Here is a 23,456-nt window from a genome sequence, read left to right as displayed (position 1 = left end):
GGTACTACTTAGAGGATAATTAATGATAGTTTATTCCTATTTTAAAATACTTTCAAAGATAGAATCTACTATGTATTTCTGTAACCCAATCCTATATTTGACTCCTCCAGGTAAGGCTTATCCAATAAAGAAGAAAAACCATCTCTGCTTACGAGTTCTTCAGATATTTAAAAAAAGGCATTATGATGTCACTTCTTGATTTATTTTGCTTTGGGTTTTTTTAGTTCTTTTTTATTAATTTGATTTTCCCACCTTTAATCCACATGATGGTGCACCATTCTCTCTGGTTTGCAAAATACAGAGCCTGAAACTAAACATGGTATGCTGAAAGGAATGATATAGATTTGGAGCTGCAAAAATGAACCGTTTCTTTTAATTTAAATTTTATTGAAATATACATACAGAGAAGTACACAGTTTGAGACTGTACTGCTTGATGGATTTTTGCAAAGCCAATGCAGTTATTAAAAGTATTATAAAAAAATCAGTTTTTTCCTTGATGTTCACATTATAAATGTTACTTCTTTTGGGGATTAACTTTTTAAAATTTTTATTTTAGTAAAATATATACAGAAAGCCTAGAATTTCCCCCTTTTAGCGTATTACCTATTATTTTTGATCAGTGTTATGAATTCTTCAGATGTGGGGACAATAACGGGTCATCCATTATCTCTTACTGAAGGAAGAGAAAGTGTCTTATCTCAGAAACATATGTAATCAATGCCCAAATAAAGAAGCAGATTGTTACCATAATGAAAACCTTCCGCTTAGGTCTATTGCTCTCATTATCTTCTTAGATTAGAAATATGATCCTTTATTCAGCTACCATCTTTATCTTTCTTTGAAATGGCAGATATTTTAGCTAATTTACTCCCAAAAGACTGTTTTAGCTAAAAGTTGAAGATATGATTGTTCATAGTGCTACTCTAGATTTAAAGGTATAAACTGCTGAGGGAGCCTATGGTAATCTTAGTAACAGTACATGAGATCGGAGTTTCTACCAAGATTATTGCTGTGATATGGATTAATTCTCTGAAAATATGGGAATAGTCAAGGAAATCAAAATATAATTTTATGAATAACTTTAAGAGCACAAAGGTGAGTATTTAGCTGCAATAGAAGGGGGTCAAAGACAAGAAACATCTTTTGGCTGGGTGTCTTGAGGCAGTTATTCACTAATTAAATAAAAATAATGTTAAAGCTCATAATTTGCAAAGTTATGAGTTAAGTACCTTAGTGCTACAAAGATTAATTGCAAATACATCCTACCCTTTAGGATCAGTGTTTCATTGAGGGAGGTGAAAGCTATGTAAATAGTTCTAACAAAATTTAAGATTCTTTTATAAAAAGTACATAGTGTTATAAAAATAAATAAAGGACATAAGGCTTTCAGTTTATTGCTTTGATGTAGGTAGAAGGTAGTATTTGTATGTATTTTAAAAGGACATTTTGAGTAGAATAAGAAAAGTCATCAGAATGGGAAAGCAGAGAAGAGCATGTTTAGTTTAAGGTTTTCTAAAAGCAGGAAGCCGAAGGATGGGCCATGGTATAGATCTTGAATATTGAACTAAATTTAAACTATAAAGTAGTCAGTTGGGAGTGATCTGAAATTTTTGAATTGGGCAGTTCTGCAGAACTGATATGTGTCCCCAACTTCTCTGTATGGAAAAAACATGAATTATTTAGGGTTTTAGATTAGATTTTTGTATTTATGCCCAAATCGTAGATTTGTTTTTATCTTTTTATTTATTTGTTTATTTGATTAAGTTTTTATTTCATAATCCAGCTAGACTTGAAAGGGAGAGAATAATATAGAATCCAAAGAACTGCAGCGAGAGCACAAACACGGTAGGATACTCAGAGCAGACCAGGGGAGGTGGGATATTCTCCTGAGCTACAGAAGGAATCATCTGATGTTTAAGACAAAACACAAATCAAATTTATTAGACTCATCCACAGTCAGCAGTGGTGATCTTCTTGCTGGTCTTACCATTCCTGGACCCAAAGTGCTCCATGGCTTCTACAATATTCATGCCCTCTTTCAACTTACCAGAGATCACATGCTTGCCATCATCCAAACCAGCACACCATCTAACCACTCAGTCTTAGTAATGCAGATTAAAAACTGGGAACCACTTCAGTTGGGTCCAGCATTGGCCATGGACAAGATGTCAGGACCTGTATGCTTCAGGATGAAGTTCTCATCATTAAACTTCTCCCATAGATGGACTTGCCACCAGTATCGTTATGGCATGTGAAGTCACCACCTGGCACATAAACCCAGGAATAATTATGTGAAAGCAGGAACCCTTATAACCAAATCCTTTCTCTCCAGTGCTCAGAGCACAAAAATTTTCTGCTGTCTTTGGAACTTTGTCTGCAAACAGCTGGAAGGAGTCGTGGCCCAAGGGCTCAACGTTGACAGGGAAGTCGAAGAACACGGTGGGGTTGACCATGGCTGCGGGAAGGAAACTACGGTGGCAGGTGTCATTGTCTGCAAGACCTCAGATCATACATTCTTAATGTTTTAAACTGGGTTAAACTCTTTGTAGTTCATATCTAGTGTATTGACATCACTTTCCTCTTAGGTAACTGGTTTTTGGCTTCTTCTGAGAATCACTTTCTCTAATAACAGGAATGAGAACTTTATTTCATTTAAAAAATATGTATATATATTTAACTTCGAATATTAATTAAATTGTGTTCCTGAACTTTTTTGTACCTGTTCCACTTAATTTTGTGACCTTGGGGGTAGAATTTTTTGGTTTTATTGGTACAGAGTGGATGAGAATAGTGGTTTAACATTTGATTGACAGAATAATTTTAAATGAAATACCTTGTAATTGGAGGGTTGCATGCATTTATACTTAGTAAGGATAGATATCATTATAAATATTATAAGAAATTGCAAAGTCTTTTTTTCTTGATATTTGTATTATAACCATTGCTTCTTTTGGGGAAATAACTTATTTTTGGTCAGCATTAGGAATTATTCAGATGTGGGGGCAATAGCTGGTAGTCCTTTTTCATTTATTGAAGGAAGAGAAAGTGTCTTATCTCAGAAACCTGTGCAATTAGCATTGATTTAAAAATAGTATTCATACTGTGAACTGCCTCAGAATTCTAGTGACTTCACAGCCAATTATGTGTTTAGAGAATATGTGTAGCTCACTCAGTTTTCTTATCTGTTAAATGGGGGTAATAGTAATAAATCAATATCTCACCTTATAAAATAATTATGGGTATTAAAAAGAATAATGTAAATGAAACGCTTAGCACAATTCCCAGTACAGGGCTCAATAAATATTATTGATAAATACTAAAAGAAATAGAGTGCTAACAAGTTTGGATTCCTTAAGTTCATTACAGTTAAAAATTTTTCCATATCCATTGTTAAAATTAAATACAGTATGTGAGTATTTGTAAGCTTTTCCTTTGTGGTATTTTTCTTTCCTTATTTTTTCCACACAGCCTCTTTGCCTTTTTAGCAGTCTTAAATACCTTTCCCCTTCCCCTTCTCTCACTCAGTCACTCTGTCACTTACCATCACTTAACCATAATAGTAGGTGCTCAGTAATTATTCATTGCATGGATGACTGAATAGTCTAAATGACTTCTCCTCTTCCTCATTTTTGGATTTTCTATTCTAGTTCTTTATATTCTTTCCTAATTATATGAATCATATGAAATTGTCATTTTTATGTAGTTCAGATTGGTTGTATATCAGTCTAATGATCCACCCTAATATTAAGTGTCTGGTAGTCTTCTCATCTAGCCTTGTTTCTACTATTTCTCCAATTACTTTTAAATCCTATTTATGATCATTTTCCTTATCTTTCTGGGTTTTTTTTCCTCTGCCTATTCTACTTTTTGCCTTTGTCCTGTCACTTCCTTTCATCTCCATTTTTCTTTACCTATTCTCTGTACATGAAAGCTCTGCTCCTGCCTCTGTTTCTGGGAACTTGTTGGTTTGCCATATTTTTATGGGCATATAATAAAATTTCCTAATGAACATTTTTTTTAATTAGAGAACTTGTGAATTTACAGAAAAATCAATCATAAAATGGTTTCATAAAAAATATGCCACCCTTTTATTAACACCTTGCCTTAGTGTGTGTTCCAGTTTGCTAATGCTGCCGGAACGCAAAATGTCAGAAATGGATTGGCTTTTATAAAGGGGGTTTATTTGGTTACAAAGTTACAGTCTTAAGGCAATAAAGTGTCCAAGGTAAGGCTTCAACAATAGGGTCCCTTCACTGGAGAAAAGCCAGTGGCACCTGGAAAACCTCTGTTAGTTGGGAAGGCACGTGGCTGGCATCTGCTTGCTCCTAGGTTATGTTTCAAAATGGCATTCTCCAAAATGTCTATCTGGGCTATGGCTCTGAGGTCCTTCTGTTTGTAAGCCCCTTTATAAGATTCCAGTGAACTAATCAAGGCCCATGCTGAATGGGTGGGGCCACACCTCCATGGAAACATTCAGTCAGAGGTCACGTCCTAACCAAGGGTGTCACTCACAGATGGGTGGGTCACATCTTCATGGAAACAACCTAATCCCAGTATCCCATAAGATTGGATTAAAAAATGATGGCTTTTTCTGGGGGACATAATATATCCAAACTGGCACAGTGTGGTACATTTGTTACTATTTATGAAAGCACATTTTTATAATTGTTCTGTAAACTGTAGTCCATGGTTTACCCTAGTGTACGGTCCCATGGATTTTTTTTTAACTTTTATTGAGAAATTAAAATGATTATGTGAATGGAAGAGCTGTTAATATTTTTATCTTCTCTACTTCCTTCTTGGCACTACCAAAGTCAGAAGTGGATTGAACATATGGTTTTGACAGTCTTAATACACCCAAGGTAGATTTTAGTCTTAAAAATGGGTAATTCAGGTCTGTTGACCATATGTTGGAGAATATCTATCCCCCTTCTTTTTTTTTTCTTCCATTTTTACAGCTCAGGGAAAAATCCTAATTCCTTTATTACTTGAACCCTGCCCAGAAGTTTTGCCCTCTAGTTTTATCTTGTGGCTGGATCACTAAGAATAGCAGTTTCCTGTTGGGCAGAAGTCATAGCCTGGGGAAAAACAAAGTATCTTTTGAGACTGAGTGATTATAGGGGAGAAGAGGATCATTAACTTCACTTTAGCTTTATCAGCTGTCCCTAGGACTTACCTCTGTTAGTTTTTTTACTGAGTGTATTGCTTTGGCTTAGTCAATTCTCCCCATCCTTAGAAATCTTGCCCTCAGCCATATTCTCCTGTGTTCCTTTTCTTTTTTTTTCCAACATTCTAGATTTCTTGAAAGAATAATCTTTACCTAGGGTCTTTGCTATCTCATTCTCTATTTTTTAGAGTCTGGCTTCCATACTCTTACCGTTTCTTGAAAGTTGCTCTCTCAAAGGTATTTAAAAATCTCTTTGTTGCCAAATTCAGTGGCATTTTCCTATTGCTCGATATCTTTGGCCACATTTAGCACTTACAACATTCTTTTGAGATTTTCGTCTATCCGTAGCTGCTTTGAGTTTATGCATTTCTGATTATTCTCTCATCTCTGATACCTTCTTAGCTCTTCTTCCTGAATCCTGAAATTCTGTGATTTCCTCAAGACCCTCATTGACTGCCTTCTTTCTACTCTCTACTTTCTTCCTTGGCAATATCAAAGTTTCAGGTTAGTTCTAGAGTTTAATAGTCTTCTAGAGGAGTGTCTCCTAAGTCTCTGTTTCCAGCTATGTTCATACACTGAAATTACTGGCCTGCATTTCCTGCTGTCTGCCAGATACTTCTGTGTGCCACCAGTACTTCAGAACCATTATGTCTAATGTTTTCTATTTCTACGTTCCTAATTTATGCTAATGGATTGACATCCTTCTAGTCACCCAAACTTGAAAACAGTGACTGCTTAGACTCATTTTTTTTTTTTTTTTAATTTATAGGCAATTACCACCCTCCACCCCCCATTTTACTCTGTATGATCCATACTACCTCATTGTTCTTCTTGCCATCACCCTATTTTAGTTTTGCATTATTATGTTCCTGGGCTGATACATTATGCTGCTTTCCTATGCTCCAGTTTCCTCTTACATTATTAATCTTCTCAAAGCACAGATCTCATAATATTATTCCCATCTTAATGTTATTTATCTATTCCCTTTTGCTGTTAGAATAAAATACAGGCTTTTAAGCCTGCCGTTCAGGCCTTGGTCTTTGATAAAGAGTGTATGGGTGGAAAAAACAATGGAGAATAATCCAGGTTTACTGTTTGATGCTATAGGGTTGGGGGTGACACAGAACTATTAGTCAAAGAACTCCATGGTTTCAAGCCTGGAATCTAACAGACTGTTGATACCCATCAACATTAGATCATAATATTTATGTCCTTGTAGTACTATTACTGTATTAATTTCCCTTTCCCCAAGGAGTGGACACAGCCCTAATACTCTATAAAGGTTTAGGCTCTTTTCAGTCTTGTCATCATTTCTTATTTATGTACTCTGAAATTTTCCTCTTTTTTGTTATTTTGTGCCATCTGTAAGGCTTCCTCTTAAGAGGAATTCTTTCTAATCCCAACCAGAAAACTCTTATTTGTTGTAAATGCTAGTTTGGTTTGAATAACTGTTTATGACTTGTAAATTTGCTCAACTCTTCTATAGGAAGGACCATTAAGACCTGTTCTTGAATACATTGATCTGGTCAGCAGTGATGATGAAGAGCCTAGCACCTCTCATAGTAATGTAAGTACATTATATTTGATTTGCGTTTCCTCACTTTTGTCATCTAAGAAAAATTCTCTAAAAAGAGTTATTGAGTCATTGATGGCTGTTTTTAGGAGCTCTAGTGCTTTAGAGAATGTTCCGTTTCTACTAGAATGGGCCATATAGCTAGTCCAAGGAATCCTTTGCCAGTATATCTCCTACTTCAAATTTTGTTCGTCAAATTTCAGTAAGGATGTGGAAGGATAGCATGACTCAGGGAAGTTCTAAGCCCTGGAGATGATATATAAAAGCAAATACAATAAAATTACATGTTTTTGGCTCCTCTTCCCTTCTCCTTTCCTGTACTCTCCTTGGGTGCCTTATAGAACCAGATCTTTTTCTTCCAGAACCATGTGGCCACAGAAAATTTGTTTTATCTTAGAAGAAAGGGTATGTGAAGATCCTTTAGGAAATGGAAAATGGGGGAAGGGTTTACAAGTGAAATATTAATTCAGTCATCATGCTTTTTAACCTCCTGTATCCCCCACGTTTGGAGTTATTTCTATTACCTGTGACTTGCTGCTCATGGTTTGTCCCTTTAAACCAGTACTTTTCCTTACTCTAAGAATCAAAGTAGCTGAGCCCTTTGTAACAATCTTGCCTTTCCATTTGTCTTTGCCTCAGCCCAAACTGGTATTAATGGGCTATTTTCTTGATGAATTAGAGAATTCCTGGCTCTTGTCCAAGATGGCCTGAAAGCTTCTTGCTTGCTCTATGATTTATGAGACTTGGATTTGGAATCTGAAAACTTGGGTTTGAGTCTCAACATAAACTACTTACTACTAGCTCTATGCCTTTGGATAAATTAAATAACCTTTTAACTTCAGTTTCTTTATCAAATGAGAGTAATACCTACCTCACAGGGTTGTTGTGAGGATGAAATAAGGTAACAATTAGATGAGCTCCTTGTAAACTACAAACCATAAAGTAGAAGTGTGCAACTGGAATTTTTTTTATTCATGGAGAGTGAATAACAAGACATTTTTAAAGGGTTTTAAAGTGACGTGGCAATAAGGGAGCTAAATATTTTTTCTCTTGGTGGAACTTTTCCTGAGTTTTCTCTGCCATCATTAGTAAGTCTTGCTGACTTACATATGTTGAATGGGATTTTTTTTTCCTTAGTTGTTGTCTCCACTGATTTCGCCACCTCTTTTTTTTTTTTTTTTTTTTTTTATCATCATTTTATTGAGATATATTCACATACCACGCAGTCATACAAAACAAATTGTACTTTCGATTGTTCACAGTACCATTACATAGTTGTACATTCATCACCTAAATCAATCCCTGACACCTTCATTAGCACACACACAAAAATAACAAGAATAATAATTAGAGTGAAAAAGAGCAATTGAAGTAAAAAAGAACACTGGGTACCTTTGTCTGTTTGTTTGCTTCCCCTACTTTTCTACACATCCATCCATAAACTAGACAAAGTGGAGTTTGGTCCTTATGGCATTCCCAATCCCACTGTCACCCCTCATAAGCTACATTTTTATACAACTGTCTTCGAGATTCATGGGTTCTGGGTTGTAGTTTAATAGTTTCAGGTATCCACCACCAGCTACCCCAATTCTTTAGAACCTAAAAAAGGTTGTCTAAAGTGTGCGTAAGAGTGCCCACCAGAGTGATCTCTCGGCTCGTTTTGGAATCTCTCTGCCACTGAAGCTTATTTCATTTCTTTTCACATCCCCCTTTTGGTCAAGAAGATGTTCTCCATCCCACGATGCCGGGTCTACATTCCTCCCCGGGAGTCATATTCCACGTTGCCAGGGAGATTCACTTCCCTGGGTGTCTGATCCCACGTAGGGGGGAGTCGCCACCTCTTTTTATCCCAGCATGGGACCAAGCAGCAGGCCAGGATGGCACCACTTGAACTGGGCATATTTTTACTCTCTCCTTTTTCATAGTCAGAGTCCCAAATTAATTCCAGTAGTTGCTATTGGACTTTTTGGGGGTAGTGAAGGTTGTTGATTTGACTTCTGTGATCCCCTTGCTAACCTGTAGTGGATTGTGTCTTTCATTATTAATTATACTATTTAAGAAATTGAATTCTGCTTACTGGACATGCATCTCTCCACTTGGAAGTTAATATATTAAAAGCATATTTTTTTTCTTCCTTGGTTTTCTTATTCATGTGGATAACCCAGAGAATACCTGAGTCTAAGGTGCCATCCTCTGAGAATCATCGCCCAGAAATGTGCTCTAGCTGCAATGCTCCTCTTCCCAGTGGAGATAACAGCTCCTCCTTTGGGAGTTGCTCCAGCAGTCCACAAAGGATAGTTTCTCAACCTTCCTCTGTTGAGAACACAGTGGAGAGCCAGGAAAATAATCAAAATAATTCAGATATTATGATCTCTGAGACAGAGACTTCTAGATCATCACAAAATAATCAGACTCTGCCTTCATCTCTACTTCTGGTCCCCCAAGAATCTTTGGCCTCTTTGGAGGTTAAGGAGGATTTACCTATAGAGTCTCCTTCAGCTTCACAGCATGGACAGGATGCCATACTCTATCTCCAGACACAAGTGGCTGAGATGTCTCGAGTGATACGTGATCTACAGTCCAGGAGCTGTTTTAGATTTCATCATTCTAGGCCAAGTGAGAACTCCTCAGTTCCTTGGGAAATCTCTTCCTCTAAGGAAAATTTATCCACAGTTGAAAAAGAGGCTGACTGCAAATCTCCCTCAGCCAGTGACAGAGAACAGCCAACTGACTACAGCCAATCTAGTTTCACAGGTCTTTTGAAGAGAATGGAACAAAGAGGTGTTATAAAGAGGATAACATTACAACCAGAGGCAGAATCATGTGAAGGGAAACCTGATTGTGTGACCTCTAAGAAACGTTTGGTTCCTCCATTACATCCTCTTTTGAGAATTGCCACAACTGAGGTTTTTAAAGACCCTGCTGATTGCCATCCTTCTTCCTTCATGGGACACAGGGTATATCCTGTTGCTAAGGGCACCTCTCCTTTCCAACCAAATCCACCAGCTGAGGGCCCCATTGTAGAAGCCTTAGAGCACAGCAGAAGAGGAAACACAACATCCCCTCTAGATTCTACCTCAAAAGAAATGGAGGTCATGGGTTGTAGGTTCTACCATGCTGCTTCCATTGCAGCCCGAGCTGCTAGCTATGTGGCCTATATGACTCAGTATCAACGTAAACTCTGGGAAGACATGGAAGATCTGGTTCATGACCCAGAGTTTGACAGTGGAAAAGCAAGATGTATAATTTCTGAAGGCATGGACGCAGGCCTGTGGCAGCTTTGTACTACTAGGGATATAATGGACTCTGTAGTTAGAGTTATGGCCATGGCAGTAGACTACAGACGGCAAGCCTGGCTCCGACTTACATCTCTAACTAAGAAAACACAGGAGAAGATCTCACACTTGCCCTTTGATGGTACTTCCCTCTTTGGTCAAGATGTGAATGCTGTTGTTGCGGAAGAAAACAGTATAAAAGAAAATGACTGTAAAGACCACAACAGATACTCTAACCAGCATCGATACTTTTATAGTCATGACCAGAAAACACATTATCACAACAGGGGATATTCCAAAGGGGATTGGTACAAACCCCGAAAGCATCCTTATAGATATAGGAAAAAGGGGGAGTCCCCAGAACACCATGGGTACAAGAATTAATTAACTGTTGATGTTCAGCAGAATAGCCATCCAAGATCCTAACTATTTTACTTGCTCCTCCCCACTCAAACAATTCTACAGGTGGGAGGTTATCTAAAAAATTGAATGAATATCAGGAATCACCACTGCTGACATTTGAATTCTAGACTTTTGGAATAAAGTGTTTAATAAAGAGACTCAGGCTTTGTTGGCCAACTGATCAGTGGAGACTTTTGTCTGAGAAGGGTTGAACGAAGCGGGTTGTCTGTTAATTCTTGTCCAGAATAAGTCCGGAAGAGGACACTCAGAAATCTGGATCCCCTTGTGATTAAAGAACAATACATAGATTTGTTCCTCAGGAAAATCTTACTGGTAAACTGAGGACTAGCAGATTTAAGATTTAGAAATGACCTACTACCACTACCAGATCTCTCCTTACTGAGAGCAGAGGCAAATCCTTCATTTTTAAGTCCCCAGTACCTCCTTGTTCTGACTTCAGCTTAATAGTTTTGACAAAATGGCAAATCTTTTACAGTCTCTATGTTAGGATAGTCAGCTTGCTAAGAGTCCGTTCTACTCTCGAGCTCTATGAGACTTCAGAATCTTGTTGGACAAGAACTGGAATACAGATCAAGTTTTGCCATATCCAGCTTGATTCCAGTATGACGGCTGGATGTCACTGATCTACTGTGGACATCAGCTGGGAAAAAACCTTCCTTTCTGTAACATCGCTGCAGAAATTTTCACAGTAACCATACCCATCAATACCTTGGTGGTCACCATACCATTATACTCATAAAGCTGCGTGTGAGAGAAATCATTGTTGTCATCAGTCCTAATGGTCTTTGACCCATCAAGCTTTCACATATCAGCAAGCTTGTGAGACCCTCTCGTGGTGGTCTCCCAATGTAACATGGGCCTTTCACCAAGCTGGCCTTCCTAAACAAACTTGTCTTCTAAACAGTTAACTCTGAGCTTGGTAATTTACCACAATCTAAATTTAAAAGATACATACATGAGTGCACTGGAAATAAAGCAAGTTGTTCACACCATCCAGGCATGCAAAGCTGAACTCTTAAAGAGAAGAATTCCAAACATGCCTGACCATCTGGTTCCCTTATTTTAATAAAGAGAGATGCTATCAGTATAGATACTGTTGAGAAATCCATAAGGTCTAGAGCATAACTGAATAATGTAATTAAGAGAACAAACCACACAGTTCTGTTTTTGGATATCTATTCAAATGATGGCATCCATTAATGATTTCTTGTAAGGCTGAGCTCTAGACTTCAGTGACGTGTTCTTGGTTAATTGGCCCCTTAATCTAGTCACACTTTTACCATGAGAGATGACTTGTCTTTTTGATCCCTGTTGGTCCCAATAATCGTTCTCTAACATACTGGAACTGGCAGCAGATACCTCAGTAATAGGCTCCACAGTATCTTCTTTTTAATCTCAAGGCAGTGGCTATAATGGTATACAGCCCTTACATCCTTTTCTTCGCAGCATGACTTCAGGAATGGAGAGAGTGTCAAGTTTGAGGGCTCTGACTACGTCACCTAATATTGTTTGCTTGGCAGCCAAAAAAAATTTTTTTGACGTAATTTTGTAACTTCTTGGTTTGTCAGGCATTTACATTTCTTTCATATGCTTGATCAAGATATTTTGGGTTATAGTACTGGTTCATGTGGTTTTAGTTTCTTCTTGCCATAGTTCTCGCAGAGCAGTGAAAGGCATCTTCCTGGTACCCTGCTTTTTAATAGTTTTATTGGCAGCTAATTCTCCCTCCTCATGATAACCATGTTTAGCACCCTTTTAATGAACTTTTCTTATTTGTGCTATAGACGTTGAAAACTCAAATTTCTCTGCTTGGAAGAGGTTATTTTGTCAGATAATTTCAGGGTACTGTTTTAATAAGTTCTATCCTATTTGTGGATTAAGCCTGAGCTACAGTCTTGTTGGCGGATATCATCTTGTGAACTTAACCAAGTTATACCTAGAGTGAACAGTTCTTATTTTTCTATATTTTCCACAAAGTTTTACTTTTGCTGCTTTAGGTCCATAACCAATGCCTTTGAAACTGCCTTTCAAATTGAACACTAGAAGAGCATTTGATTCACTACCTGAAGAGAATCACACATGGATTTTTGTAGCTCATGGTTTGTAATACACCAATCAAAGTCTCATGTGCCTTTGATGTTGGCACTATAGTTTCTTCTATGGAAGAACTAGCCACTAGGGAACTCAGTGGAGAGAGAGACCTTGGGACCATTCTGTGTAGCTGCATATAGGTGTTTCCAACTAGCTAAGGTTATTTTAACTGTATCAACTTTTCCATTTCTCCCCTTTCCCTTCCTGATTAGATGGATCACAAACTTGACAATTTGAGATATCCTTATTTTCTAAAAACCAAATCAAAATAAATGATTCTTGAAGATGTGAATCTCTGAAACTGCTTTGGCACTAATACTTCCCGTGCTCCTTTATTAAATATTTATCAGACATACACTCTAATCTTTTCCTCTTGTGATATTTATGTTTAGTAAAAAAAAAAAAAAAAATTGCATAATAAAGTAAATAATAAATAACATCACTTTACCATTTTGTAATTGATATACCCAGGCATCTCCAGAGAATTCAGTTTTCCTGAAAGTAAAGGTATTGGGAAATCACTAAATTGGTGATCAAGTAGGTAATTTCTGAAGGGATTTGGCAGTTGAGTAGGGATGGAGATGACTATATTAGAATGAGAATAGATTTTAGATACAGATTAAAATAATTTTTCGACTGCATTCGAAACAATATCCTAACCTGTTTGTTTTCATTTTTAAATCTTTCTCTGGCATACTTGAATGATGATGGTGTTATAAAATTAAAAACAGGGACCTGGTCTAGGGACAGAACCCCAATAGACCAGGGTATGGAACTCCTAATTAGATAGTAAGTATTCATATTGTGCCTGCCATTTGCAGAGTCTACGACAAAATTCTCCATTAGGCCAACCTCTGATATTCACATATGTTAGATTCTATAGGGGACCTTAGAATAGTTGGAAGTTTAATGACTTGGTATTCTCAAAAGGAATGCATCTTGTGATCCTTTTCCTTCCTTGTTATTTCTTAACTGGACAAAAATGTATATGGAGATAATTTGATGTCTTACTGTGTACTGAGAAATACTGTTTTTGTTAATTGTTACATGAAGTGCCTTTTAAAATTTCACACTTTTGTTTAAAACTTAACATTTTGATGTCCTGCATATGTTACTGGTGGTATTTATGTGAATTCTGTACAATATCGTAAATCTTTTGTATCTTATTATCTTCATCTGTACAGTTGTACTATCTAAATGTACTCTCCTTCTGAATGTTAATTTGTTTTCCTTATAGCACTGTTGAACCATTTCAGAAGGTTGCAGAGTATCCCTCCCTTATTTAATTAACTTCACAGTTTTTAGTTATTAGTGATTGGCCCAGTTTTCTGGGCATTTCAGCAGCTTTGTTTTTTATCCATATGTTTTAGGTTTTCTGATTGTCATTTGTCTCATATCTAACCTTGTTCTTAGCCGTGGTAACACAACTTAAATTTAATAAGTGGATGTGATTACTTGATAATAAGAAGCAAGGATAGTAGAGAAAAGCAATGAATTTGCTGACACAATCAGTTTTTAGACTGTGTGGCTTCCTTGTCAGTAAAATTGCATTAAAAAAATTTTTTTTAACTATGTGGCAGCTTTTTTATCAGTATAATTCCATTTATTTCTTTGCTCTCAAAATGACATTTGAGGAGAGCATGAACTCTTTCAGGCTACTTGGATGCTATTTAGTACACTACATTTGTACTACTCTAATAATTTATTGAATGATATCTTAGTGACCTGATTGATAATGTCCTTTTTAAGGGCTTGATACATCCAGGATAACCTCTCAGGTACTGTAAACAAGGAGGTTGGAATATACACTCCAGAATCCCATTTAGCTGTAAAATTGGATACTAGTTTGGATGAACAAATAAGAATGAGTTAAATCACGCATTAATAACTCTTGAGGATATCTTGACTTTAGGATTCTTATGGTTTGAAATTACGGATTAGATCTTTGTAGAAATAGTTTAAAGATTGCAATAACTGAAAACGTAATTTTTTTTAAACGTAAGGTATATTTTGGCCCAGACTTGCACTATTTAGGTTCCTTTGGCTTTTGAAATTTACCAGTCTTTACTTAAGATAGCGGCTCATCCAATAATTGTCACATCTGTATACATCTTATGCATGCCACTTGGTTGGCCAGATCCATTCCATGTGGTTTTTTTCATTAGTGGATACACAAATCAATCTTAGTTCTTCATTTTTCACTTAAAATACACAGATGGAAGTTATCAGTAAACTGGTGATGATCACTATATTGAATGCAAATCTTTTAGTTATTTTTCCAGATAGACTGGATTTTGTACACTGTTAAAATATTCGTTTATGGAATTTTCCTTCCTACATAAATGATGAGAATATTTCTTTATCAAATCTTTTTTTCTGTTATTAATTAATGGGGATGATATTTTTGTACTTTTTATGTTTGCTTGACTTTATGTAATGAAAACTTTTTTATAGTAGTGTTTGGTACTATTAAGATATCTTATTATTGGAAATTATGTTTGGGTCCTGTAGGATATGTCTGGAGGTGTTCACAGTCCAGCCATGTCCTTTTGATGTTTTTAGCATATCAGTTATTTTACTCTTTGTATTTTGATCTTTTCTTCGCCTATAAAGCACCTCTTTCTAGAACTATGTCTAATCTTCCCTTAACCTGTTTGATGTAGGTTGTATTTTTTATTCTATCAGTAAATACTAGCCAGGATTTTGATGTGACTTTGAATTTGTATATTTAAATACCATGTCTTCAGCATTATTGTAAAATATTTTTCTAGTTGTCCCTCAGAATGTCCTCTTTCAGATCTCTCAAACTATATACCTTGGCTGTTGAACTTTCATCAATTTTTAAACTAAACAAGAATGCTTTCTTGTTTAATAATAGTATTGTATTCTCATTTCTATATATTCTTCACACAAATGTATTATTACATAGTGTATGGTCAAATGCATCTTTTCTTAGGAAAATTTTAAGCCCATCACCACAGACTTGTCTATAGTATAGCTCTGAAAAAGTTATTTTAAAGTTAACCATTTTTCTCTAGTTCTTGAGGGTTACTGGTTTTATTGGGGTTAACTATTTCAAATGGTCTCTTGGATTATCTAATGCCTTTTCAAGAGTTCAGCAAGAGTTCTCAGGTTGTCTGTACTTTCTTATACCCTTTGGAGATCTCTTACATTGTATTGAGTTTTCTAATATTCCTGAGTATATTCCTTGGTAGAATTGAAAGTAAATGCTTTATATTTGGTGATATTTTTTGAAAATTCTACTTTGATCTTAAATGCTTCAAGTATTACTATCTTATGAGTTCTGTTAGTAGTTGTCCTTTTATAAGGCTGTCATATGCTTTCTGTTTAATTACTCATAAGAGTGGCTCTTTGATAGCATTCAGTTTTAGGAGCTGCATCTACTTAACTCCCACTTTTATCTGTGACGGCTGTGTTTCACATGACCTTGATTTATAATATAGTATTGTGTTAAATAGCTGTTAAATCTGTGATGCCTTTATACCTCTTTTAATTTTGATATGGATGATGGATTAAAACATTTCCCCAAGTCACTAAACATAATTTCAGGTTTTCAATTCCATTTTAACATTTTACAAGAAGATTCTTGCTGTTAGATGTGTAGCCCACTCCTTTCTACTTTGGGTAGAATATAATTATAATATGTAAATAGTCTCATTTAGAGTCTTACCACAGAGTTGGCTTTGTGTATTGGTCTTTGTTTAATGGCTTTTAATAGCACCTATTTTTTTTTTTTTTTTTTTGATTTTTTACTTTTGCCAAAAATAAATTCTGACCATTGTTTGGAAGCACTTGAAAATTTTGTGTCTAATTGTCTTCTTCCTGCCTGGGATAGGCGTAGAAGAAAACTTAGCTCTGAGCTACTTTAGTTGCAAGGCACTTTTGAGGTAGAGAGTCACCCTCATTTTGTAAATGAGGAAGTGAATTTAGAGGCATTATGCTATTGCTCAAGCTTTCAGAGTCCCAATCTAGCATTATATGAGGCTGCTTTCCTATGTTTTTCAAGGCCCCACTAAAGCCTTACCTCTGAAAAACTGCTTTGATATATACTCATCTTTTTCTTCCCTGAACTTTGTGTTTATGACTATACCCTCATCCCTTTGTACTTGATGCCTTATATTAACTAATTCCAGGCCATTTTAGTTGTCAGATCAGGAACTCTTATCCTGTTAGTTCTCCCACTAAGATTTCACTACGCTGGGCTATGATAACCCTTGATTCATTGGCTTCTATTTCATGGATGGCTTATTTGTATTACATTCATTTTCAGTAGTGATCATTTTAATCATAGTTCTTATTGCTTGTTTTCTTATTTTACATGTTTATTACCCGTTTTACCCTTTGAAAATTGTATTTTTCTGGTATCTTAAAGATATTGGCTTAATGGGAGGGAGGTATAATGTTACAAGGCAAATAGTATTTGAATTCCAAAGACCTTGATTTGAGTATTAGCAATTCTCTTATTCTCTGAGTCTCCCGTTTTCTTACTTTCAAGTAAGGTAATACCTAGAAGTACTTTGAACACTCTAAAGCCCAATATAGATGTCCTTTTTTAGTATCTGTGTGGTTTCCATCTACATTCCTAGATTTCTTATATGTAGAATATAGATGCAGATAAATACTTTAAACAATGCATTTAATAGCATGTATAGTTCATTTCATGCCATCAGATCATGTTCCCCCCTTTTACAGTTTCTTTAAAGCTGAACCATTAAGCAATATTACAAGCATAGCAATGGTTGTCATTGTAAGATATATTTAACGTAAAATAGTCTCATTTCTCAAGTGCAAGCTAAGAAATGTTCATAAATAAACAGCAAGAAAATAAAAACAATGTAGAATGAAGAGCTAGGATATGTTGGTATGTATGTGCATACAGTTTTGATGGATGATGTTTTATCATTTTGTATCTGTGTTGGAAACAGTTCTTTCATTTGTCAAACATCTTTTTCAATACCTGTATCTACAGTCAGGCACTTAGAAAGTCTAGGATACTGGGGTGGGGGTGAGGGGTTAATAAGATAAAGTATATTCCCTTAGGAGAAGAAATAAATGGCAATATGTCAATTATTTTCTGTTTAGAGGAATGCCTGTGTTGTGGTTAGAACAAAAAGGGCCACCCAAAAGGGTCAGGGAAGTTTTATTCTCACTACAAGTGCTTGAATTGAGTTTTGGAGGATGATTAAGGAAGAGTTAGTTGATCTGGTTGAGAAACAGGAACCAGGCATTCAGGTAGAGGAATGAGTATGTCCAAAGGCATAGGGAACATCATGAGGTGTGACTGGTTCCAGAACTGTAAGGAACTGCTGTTATGGGAACAGAGTTAGAGGAGATGAAGCTAAAAAAGGCGTAAATTACCTGTGAAAGTGTACTGGTTCCTGCATATTCAAAGTGTACTGTTTGTGTAACCATTACTTACAAGGTTATGGAATTAGTCTGTCTAAAGATTGATTTGTACCATAGCCCACAGTGGACATCTAGAACAATTTATTCCTATTCCCTGAACTAAACCCAAGGAAGGCTCTCAAGATGCACCTCAAGCCCAAGGGGCAGTTCAAGCAATGATATGACTGAGGTAGAGGTAGAGCTGGGTTGTGTTGTTGAAGTAAAATGTGGCATCCTGTTATGGGTATATAGTTGCATACTTCAGGAACAGCTCATGGCAGAATGTACTCAGTGTAGTTAAATGTGAGTAATTTCTCTGTGTGTTAATTTAAAGGGTGAACTTGGGGAAAATGAAGGTATTTCTAAAAATGTTGCTTCATTGGACTATGGAGATGTAGTGAAGAAGGAACTGTGAGCCTTTTTCCAGTGGTATCTCCAGCGGCATGTGAAATAAATTTTGTTGACTTCCAGTTTGTATTTTCTCTGGTTTGAGTTTCTTTTCTTGCTGTTGCCACTTGCATTTTTTTCTCTTCTCTCTATGGTTCATTCTTTTTCTTTCTGTGCCAGAGGCAGAGCAGTGGCACTCAGGGTTAAAAAATTATAATTCCCCTTTTGGTTTGTCACAACTTCATATTCAGAAATATTGAAAAATTCTATCAAGTTCAAAAGTCGCTTAAGATTTCTCATTCTTCTTTTGGGTCCCATACTGAGGATCAAAGTCATTCTTCCTAGGAGGGGATTTTTATGAAAAATAGGTATTGACAAATTACCCAAAAGACAACACAGAAAGAATCTTAATTTAAGAGGTTTGATGATACTAGCCTTTTTAACTACTTTACAGAATGAGGTCTGTCTGTATGTATGTTTTAAAATTTGTTAGTTAGAGTAGATGTTCTGTGTACTTGGCATTTGTAAACAATAAGCAGTTGAGGGTGGGAAGGAGATTGTTTTGTACAGAAAGAGGGTTTCCTGGTTCCAAAGCTGTGCTGCTGGAGATTGTAAATAAATTTTGTACTGCTTTGCTGTGTTTATCTCTTCTGCTTTAGCTGCATTTGAATATAAAATTCTTGAGAAAACGTGTTGCTTTTCAAAATATTATTTGGGATATGGTTTGAGTTATTTTATAAGTTGGTTAGAAAGACTTCAAGTATACAGAACTTCTGGAGGTGCAGACTTCAGACCAAACTACAGACCAAAGCTTTAGGATGTGCAATAAGCAGACTTTGACATTGGGTTTGTATAAAGTAATACTGTTGTTTCAGGAATTCTTTTCAAGCCAAGTGCACTAGTCAGATGGATAATGTGACAATTCAACACATATAATTCATCCAACTTTTACAGTTGATTGCTCATTTGAGCTTTCTTTGAACTTGAGATCCTTTACATAGAGGATAGAGATGATGGAGGAAACTGTCATTCTCTAATTGGTGCCCCTCTGGCTAATTAGTGCCAGCTGACATCCAGGGATATGTAACAAGTTAACCTCATATTGTTCTTTCTATCCCCTCTCTGTCCAACACCCTACCTAACCCCCTTGCAAATTTCATCTTCCCTTATTATTAATTTTCCAGTAGCCGTAAAGTGCCTTAGGTGAGTCATATAGGAATTGGGTTGTTTGATGTCACTTCTCTGGGTAATTAACTTTTTACAGAATGCTTTCTCTTAGCTTATATCATACACAACAGCTTGGGTAATGTATGGGGAAGAATTGTTCCGTTTCACAGGTTTAGTGACTGTAGGCATATTTTTATTTAAAAATTTTTGTACAAAATACATATTTCAATAGTTTCATGTTAATCACTCAAGAACTAAAGTGCTTTTTAGAGATTACTAAACATAATTTTAAAATACAAGTCATTTGTTCATCATCATAAAGCCATTATCTGATACAGTGCCACAAGCTGTCATGAAAAACAAGTAATTCTGTGAGCCCTGCTTTTCAGTTTTGTGTTTCTAGAAATTGGTTTGCAAAAAACAGAATTACTACTTTAATTCTGCATTTCCTTTGAGTTGATCTTGGCAAATACTTTTAAAAATACTGATTTAGGTATTTATTTCAATAAGAAGTGACTTACAACTTTAACTTTAGGATGAGCAGATGTGCAAAGAGCAAAGCAAGGATTTGCTTGTATTTAATATTTAAGATAACATATTCATGGGGCCTTTTTTGTTTTATTTTTGCTTAACATTCATGGATATGTGTACTCAGTTTTAACCAGTATCCTTAATCTCTCATTTAACTGCCATTTCTAGGACACAGCCCAGATTTGCTTTGTACATGTTTTTACTTCAAGTTTTAAATAAAAAAAAATGTAAGACTATACAAGTATTTGAGAATATAAGAATTTCATAGTGACTGAACCAGAATCTGCCTTTTAACCTTTCTGGCTTTACAACTTCCACTTTAATTCTGTTAAGACCTTACACAGCTACTTGAGTGGGAGAAGAATCGGTATACAAGAAAAACAGATGCAGAAAGTGATCTAAAATATAGGCAAATGACTCTCCTCCCACCAATATATTTCCTAAGGTTTTCTCACACTTCTCCCAAAAAAGTAACTGAGAGGATAAATTTTTTTTTCTGAATATTTGACATCAAGGGAGAAGAGCCCTCAGGACTCACTGATATTACTATTTATCTTACGTAGGTTAGTCTAGGGTGACCATTGTAAGTGTTCAAGGGGGATGATCCTGAAAGCCCATTAATCTTACTATGGATTCAGAGCCAATTCCAATTCTAGCTCAAGAAGTTACATATCTAGAAGCCTGACCTTTCTTAGAAAAGCTCCAACAACCTAAATGCTAATTCAAGCTGTAGGTTTTGGGGGAGATGGCAAATCCAGCCTGAAAAGAGCAGTCTGGAATTTGATTTTATGGTTTCAGGTTAAATTACAATTAGCTATTGGTCATTAATGCATTGGTGGAAGGAATTAAGAATGCTATTTTATTCTGGCCTAGGAAAAATTAAAATGATAGTGAAACCATGAATTCAATGGTAGCCCTTCCTGGATTAGGATTACTTTAATTTATCAAAAACGTGGTCTTCTTCCTGTCTCCAGAATTAAAAAAAAAAAAAAAAAAAAAGAATCCCATTTCTTTCCTTGATACTCACCTGGCTGCGGAGTTGATTCAGTGTTTGAGTAGGAAATACTTTATTGTTTGGTGCAACTGTAGCAACTTGAAATAGCATCTTGCCGTTGTAGTTTTCTGCTGCTTATAATCTCCAGCTATATCTGAAGTATCATTTCTGTATAGGAATATTGCCCTCCTTTCAGCCTCATAAAGGAGAATTGCGATTTTTTTTGTTGTTGTTGGTAAACCCTAATTTATGTCTTGTACACCTCTCCATGAATTAGTATGATCTTTGTTTACTGGCTTTCCAAGCACTGACTTTAACTAGACCTTAAAACCTGAAAAATGTTCTCTCTTTGTGAGGAATGCTAACATGATCTTTTGTCTTGCTCAGCTCTTACTGTCTTAAATTTTAAAAAAAGTTTAAAATGTATTCTAAATTTCCTTCTTAAGGTAGTGTCTGTCTTTTTAAATAAAGAGATACCACCTTTTCATTTTTCCAAGAAGTTAATTTAATTTGCTTTTAAGGCAGAAAAAGAGATAAATTTACTTTTAATAAAGGATCAAAGTTCAGATAAATAGATTTTTATGGCTGCCATTTCTAATAATCTGCATTATCCTATGGTTTGTAAAAGGACAAGCAGTGGTGCAGGGGTGAAGGCTGGCCAAGTGATCAGAAAGTGAGCTAGAACTACTTCTACCCAAAGCGGTCCTGTGAGCATGTCTTACTGCAGAGCTATAACCTCATACCAAAAATACCAGTTTTGCCTTCATATATATATATGCTCACTCCTATGTAACTTCTACTTCATGGCAACATCACACCACCCATTTGGCTTAGCTGATGCAACTGTATCCCACTTTAGAGAAAATTTGGTTTGTACATATATGACTGATTTGCCTAAGAAATATTTTTCTAGTAGAGGCCGATGAGATTTTTTTCTTTTTAATCAGTAATTTCTTTGTCATACCCCCATCCAGGCATTGCTGAAACCCAAAGCCAAAGATGTTTGTACTGTTAGACATTTTGGAGTGTGGACTTAGAACTTGATGACGTTACCTCCTTGACTTAGAGCAAAGCAACCCAAACTTTTCAGTATCCACATGATTATAGAGTGAATATAGATGATAAATGTTTTAGCAGCTAGTATATCCAGTGCAGTAGCTGTTTGGTAAATGGATATATGTTACCCCAAAGCTAATTTTGGTAGTTCAAAGAAATGAAAATTGTTCTTGCAATTATAGGAGAATGTTAAACGCAAAGACTATATTGACCATCAGAAGGATAGAGTTGCTTTAACTCTGGCTCGTCTAGCCCGCCATGTTGAAGTGGAGAAACAGCAGAAAGAAGAGAAGAATAGAGCATTCAGGGTATGTGGCTATTTTAATTAGTGTTTTACTGAATTATAAACTTGTTTCGTTATATAATTGTAAAGAGAAACCTTTAATCAAAAAATGTGTAATTGAATCCAAGTTCAGCATGTATCCTAGATAGCTCATCAATTTAGTAGTAATTTGTGATAGCCTTTTACATCTGTTTTTATTTTGTGGGATTCTGATGTATATGTACATAGGAAAAAAAAAACCAAAAATAGCATTCATCAAGTGGATTTTATTTCTGGGAGTTAAAAATAATGGAATTTCTCAAAGCAGATGAACAATTATGGGCTTCTGGTTACAAAAATCAGTTTATCATGAGAGTTGTAGATTTAAACTCTTGAAAGATTATTTTATACCAAATAGAGCCAGACTACTTTCTCAAACTGCAACCTGTCCCTCCACATTAAATCTATTACTAAAAGGAACAAATTGTAGGCAGGGATTGCAGAACATCTGCTGTGTGGAAAATGAAGGTTAATTTTTATTTAGAATCTTACATGAAACAAATCTTTTCCTTGACTTGCTTTAGAAGGACCCAAATTAAAGTATTTTTAAAATGCCTTCAATACTGACACATCTATTAAAAGTTGAATGCTGAAGGTTGGGAAAAAAAAAAAGCTCCATTCTAGGAATTTAAAAATGGAAATTCAAATCATGGCTCTGCCAGCAGCTATTTGGACTTCATCCAGTCACTTTTGTAGGCTTTGGGCTTCAATCTATGAAGGGATAGAGTTGGAGATGACCTCCCATCTCAGGGTAAGCACTACAGTTTTATAATTTTAATATCCCATGTTTTTTGATTCCTTGGTAGTTATAAGGGAATTTTTACATTTCTGTAGCCTCTCTTTTAATATCTTCTAATTTGTTGTAGAATAAACTAATCTTCTTTCAGTTTGGAAGTAGGTTAATTGGGGACTTTATTATGTAATCCCAATTAAATTAGAGCATGATATTCTAAGTATGTGTTTAAATTGTTTATTATATAGAGATGTAAAAAGGGAGGGGATTGTTTCTGTTGTGGCAGAAACACTATTCAATTTTAGGGAAGATTCTTTCCCAAAACTGTG

The 23,456-nt window shown here is 35.8% G+C and overlaps 1 protein-coding gene and 1 pseudogene across 6 annotated transcripts in view; one reads left to right on the top strand and one right to left on the bottom strand.

Moving 5' to 3' along the window:
• The window catches only part of ZNF451 (zinc finger protein 451), a 133,544-nt gene that overhangs the window by 2,594 nt on the left and 107,494 nt on the right, over positions 1-23,456 (top strand). For 3 of the 6 annotated variants that reach the window (XM_037842544.1, XM_037842543.1, XM_037842541.1), the window contains exons 3-4: positions 6,656-6,736; positions 22,255-22,380. Coding sequence is in view for 4 of the 6 variants with exons in the window: in XM_037842543.1 (XP_037698471.1) it covers positions 6,656-6,736; positions 22,255-22,380 (207 nt within the window). In the remaining 2 variants the exon portion in view is untranslated. Of the gene's footprint in view, positions 1-6,655; positions 6,737-8,907; positions 16,269-22,254; positions 22,381-22,922; positions 23,146-23,456 lie in introns of those variants that run through there. The other 3 variants (XR_005217811.1, XM_037842545.1, XM_037842542.1) reach the window with 3 other exon arrangements.
• LOC119539214 lies at positions 1,949-2,455 on the bottom strand (annotated as a pseudogene).

This window comes from Choloepus didactylus, chromosome 7, assembly GCF_015220235.1.
Source record: "Choloepus didactylus isolate mChoDid1 chromosome 7, mChoDid1.pri, whole genome shotgun sequence".
Classification (NCBI taxonomy): domain Eukaryota; kingdom Metazoa; phylum Chordata; class Mammalia; order Pilosa; family Megalonychidae; genus Choloepus; species Choloepus didactylus.
This window is presented reverse-complemented; position numbering and strand designations above follow the sequence as displayed.